This window comes from Etheostoma spectabile, chromosome 8, assembly GCF_008692095.1.
Source record: "Etheostoma spectabile isolate EspeVRDwgs_2016 chromosome 8, UIUC_Espe_1.0, whole genome shotgun sequence".
NCBI classification, from domain to species: domain Eukaryota; kingdom Metazoa; phylum Chordata; class Actinopteri; order Perciformes; family Percidae; genus Etheostoma; species Etheostoma spectabile.
The window spans coordinates 25,744,096-25,748,321 of record NC_045740.1 but is presented as its reverse complement, the minus strand read 5'-3'; the positions used below and the strand labels follow the sequence as shown (position 1 = coordinate 25,748,321).

Here is a 4,226-nt window from a genome sequence, read left to right as displayed (position 1 = left end):
AGATACAGATACAGATAATGCTGTACTCGCTCATCCCTACTCATTGGGTATGTTTGTTGGGGTATGACAATGCACCTGCTGGGATCCTAATTTTTAAATTTCATGTAAACAAAGCATCTGTTGTTAAACTTAAGGAAAAAATGATTTTTTTAAATATAATTAGGGTAATTCGGCCCTTAAAGGTCCTTGACTTCTTACCGGTTTGGGCAAGCTACACTGGTGCATGTCCTCATAGCCTGCACTTCTCTGCCTGCCTCCACAGGGATGGTTCATGGTCCCTGGGGCGCTGGTCACCCCGTCACTGTAGTGGCTGGTGTGGGACGGGTTGTAGGCTCTGTGGGCATGATGGTAGTGATGGTAGTGGCTCCTGATGAGAAGGAGGAATGTTAACCAAAAAAAAGTAAACAGATGCACACCTTCTCTTTTTAGTGTTTTAGTTGGTCTAGTGTGCTGTATAAAATCAAGCAGACATGTTCAGAAAGTATACTCTACAGCATGGTGGGATGTACACTCATATAACAAATATTGTGTAACATGGAAACTCTGTTTATCCTTTCCACAATACTGTAAATCAGGCATGATAAGAAATAACTAATCTGTGACAATTTTAAATTTACTTGGTTGGAGGAGAAGGGGGGGCATGGTCTGGAGGTGCCAGGCTGAAGGCGTTGCCAAGCAACATATGCATCTGCGTGCGGACCTCATCAATGGAAGGCTGAGAGCTGAGTGTGGAGGAGTCGGAGCCACGGTGAGCTTTCACCCCAAGGCTGCCATTCCCTGTGCCACCTCCATAACCCAGAGAGCTCATCAAACGATCCACATTGGTCTCCTCAAACGGTTCTGGTTCGCCCTGCAGAGCAAACACACACACACACACACACACTCAGCAGGACGGGTGCATTCATCAATTTAGCCATTAAGGGATGGGGACATCGATGTAACACGTGTTTCTGACAAATCAAGTCTCCATCTCTGCCCACCTACTGTATGAACGTAAGAACAAATGCCCCCTGAAATATATGAACGACTTTGGTATTAAAAAGTATTATCAGCTCATGGAGAAGCTGAAAACAGGCAGCACTCACTAAAGGTAAGTGAGTCAAGATACTATGAAGTAGATAGAAAATGCACCGCACATCTGCAGTTTCTCAGTTTTTTAGTAAAGGAATCAGAACCAATGTTTTCCCATTTTTCTCTGTCATCATCAGGTAGAATCATCAGACCTTTACCCTCTATGAAGCAGGTTCTCTTGCAATATGACTACATAACTACATCAGTTACAATAACAATTAATTTACGCTTTGTTGCCAGTTTATTAGGTGTTGATTCAACTGTACAATCATTTTGGTGGATGTAGTTTGTGTTGCTGTTGAAATGGGTGTGTGACTGCAATGCAATACAGCACCACAAACTACATCCTCCAAAAAAAACATACAGTTGAATCAACAACTCCGTTAACATTATAACTTTCATGAAGTTGGTCTTTATTGCAGAACTGTTGTATTAGACTGCATCAGTTTTAGCTAGTATGTATCTATAAACTAGCAACGTAGTGTATTTTCACATAGTCTTTTGGATTTATTAAGTACCAAGTCACTGGACCGTTTTTTCAATTTTTTTATCTGACATGTCCCTCTATCAATGTGTGTAACAACTGTATTTAACTTAACAGTATCTATTATTCAATTCAATTGATAAAATTCAAACAGACGTTAAGTCAGAACACTTAGACAAAGTAGGTCTAGACCACACTCTAAGTCTAGACTCACACTATAATTAACAAAGACTCAACAATTCCCCCAAGAGCATGCTTTTGGTGCGACAGAAATGGATGTTGTTATTGTTTGGGGTAGGAAGAATGCAAAAAAACACAAGAATTTGAAGTAGAGAGAGACATTCTACTACTATAGGTATACGTTATATACTGTGTATCAGTACACACAACACACTGATCTCCTTATGCCATTTCAAACAGTTTGGTGCATCCAAGGCAATTAACTGCTATCAAGACTCCCTTCTGAAACCATGAATAGGCTAAAATCATATTCAGTTATTGACAGCTAAGTAGCACATCCGCTGCTGTTACTGTGGTGTAGCAGAGAAGCAGCATGAGGAGAATTTCACTCACTCACTCTAACTCCATTTTACCTCTTTTTTTCTTTCTTTTTCCATCTTCTGCTGCCATTAAAATGAAGGAAGTGCCTCATCTTTTTTCATTTCATCTCTTTCTGTATTACATTACGTCTTTCTGTTTGTTGTAGGTTTATGAAGTTCATTGAAAGGTGATTTGTTAATCCTCAAAGTGTAAGTTCACAGCATCAGAGTCAGAGTAAAGAAGGAAAAGAAAGGATTAAAGATATAAATGCTTTCAGGAGATTATTTTAATCGTTTAACAAAGTGGCAGAGCTTTACATTGCCACAACTATCATGTGAGCTTTTTGGAAGAAGGAGCCATCCACGGCTTCATTATCGCTCTGTGTGAATGAGTTTGTATCTCAGCTGCTTTATTACGGTTTCTCACATTATCCAACTTCAAAATTCCTTAAAGCTCATCCTCTACTCACTCGATCCTGGTTCAAACTTAAGTGTTATAGAGGTGTTATCTTCAGCTACAATTTTTTTCCTGTATTTGACATGTTTTTCTAACCTAATTTCTGGCTCAGTGTTTTAAAATACAACAAATAGCATTGACACAACATTCTTCAATAGATCCATAACTTGTTCAGTTTCTTACATCGTAGCCGTTGTTCCGGATGCCTCTCCTGGATCTTTCTCTCAGCACCAGCAGGTCCATCTCTGTTTCTACTGGGCTTGGGCTGCTCAGAGACTGCCGGCTCCAGTAGGTGGGCTCCCGTGGGTGTGAGTACCTGATGGACAGGTGTAAGACAAAACACTGTAAAAAACTAACTACTGATCAGGGCCATACTGTAAATGGTAAATTAACTGCATTTATGTAGAGCTTTTCCAGTCTTTACTCAAAGCGCTCTACTCTACATTCACACACTGGTGGGCAAGGCTACCATACAAGGTGCCACCTGCGTATCAGATAAACATTAACACACATTTGTGCTGAAGGACATTTAAGCATGTAGACTGCAGTCTGCAGTATTGCATATATGGGTATCTTATCAACTCAATAGTTAAAAGACCTAGTGAAAGTTAATTTGGATCCATTATTGAATAAAATCTCTTTGTGATGTTAATAGATGGGTGACTTTCAATCTCTCAAAAGCAGGGAAAGTCAGTGTTATAAAAATGGATTGTGTTCCCAAGCTGAATTACCTTATCCATACCCTTTCTCTGGAGGTTCCCCTATCATAAACATTTAAATGGAATGGTAAAAAAATTGGTTACATTTCAGTAAATTACAAAGATGATTGATAGAGGTTTGGGTCTACCAAATATGTTGTATTACTATACTTTAAACTTAAGGCATCTGGTCCACTGGTCACTTCCTCCTGAGAGAGCCCCTCCCTGGTATTGTACTGATCAATCTGTTCTTGCTGCATTATAGCCTTTACAAAGCCAGTCTGTTAAAATGTATGGTGCGACAAAAATAATCTCTACCTTAAATGTTGTTTGGACCAAAGTGGTCAGGCTGTTTGATCCATATCTAAATACTTCATCAAGTGTTTGTCGAAATCCAAACTTATATAATGGTAGATTTCACCTTTTTTTGGAAAGATTGGTTGGAAAAGGAAATTGTCACATTGGGAGATTTGTATCTCGTTAGTATATTGAAATCGTTTGAGGAAGTGGTACAGAAATTTGGACTCCCTTGGTCTCAATTGTTTTAGATATTTGCAACTTTGTCATCTGTTTGTGGTGATTTTGCGATCCAGTTCTTCAGCCCCGAAGGTACTAGAATGTTTAGATAAGGTGAAATATGGAAAAGGTCGAGAGGCTTTTGGGTATTATTCTGTGCTTACATGGGCGTCAGTTTGGTTTTAAATGTGCTGAGTACAGAGATGCATTCGGAAGTGCATTTTCAGAACTGCTGGGTACATTGACACATTCATTTTTTTTCTTCTTTTGCCCAGGTCATGTTTTGAAAGATGCTGTCCTGTCGCTTACTAATGTAAATGAATAAAAATGTAGACAAAAATGTGATGATGTCCGACACGTTTTATGAAAAAGAAAGCCTTAAGGTTTAAAAAGGCATTAGACATACAGTGGCTTGAATAAGTTTACACACCCAGGTTTAAGTTGATTAAAAAGAGTAATAA

At 39.1% G+C, this 4,226-nt stretch overlaps 1 protein-coding gene across 2 annotated transcripts in view; it reads right to left on the bottom strand.

Moving 5' to 3' along the window:
* kiaa1549la (KIAA1549-like a) overlaps positions 1-4,226 on the bottom strand; it is a 233,270-nt gene that overhangs the window by 30,046 nt on the left and 198,998 nt on the right. For both annotated transcript variants that reach the window (XM_032523275.1, XM_032523276.1), the window contains 3 exons: positions 2,735-2,867; positions 618-850; positions 199-367 (listed from right to left, as the gene is read on the bottom strand). In XM_032523275.1, the coding sequence (XP_032379166.1) occupies positions 199-367; positions 618-850; positions 2,735-2,867 (535 nt within the window). The remainder of the gene's footprint in view (positions 1-198; positions 368-617; positions 851-2,734; positions 2,868-4,226) is intronic.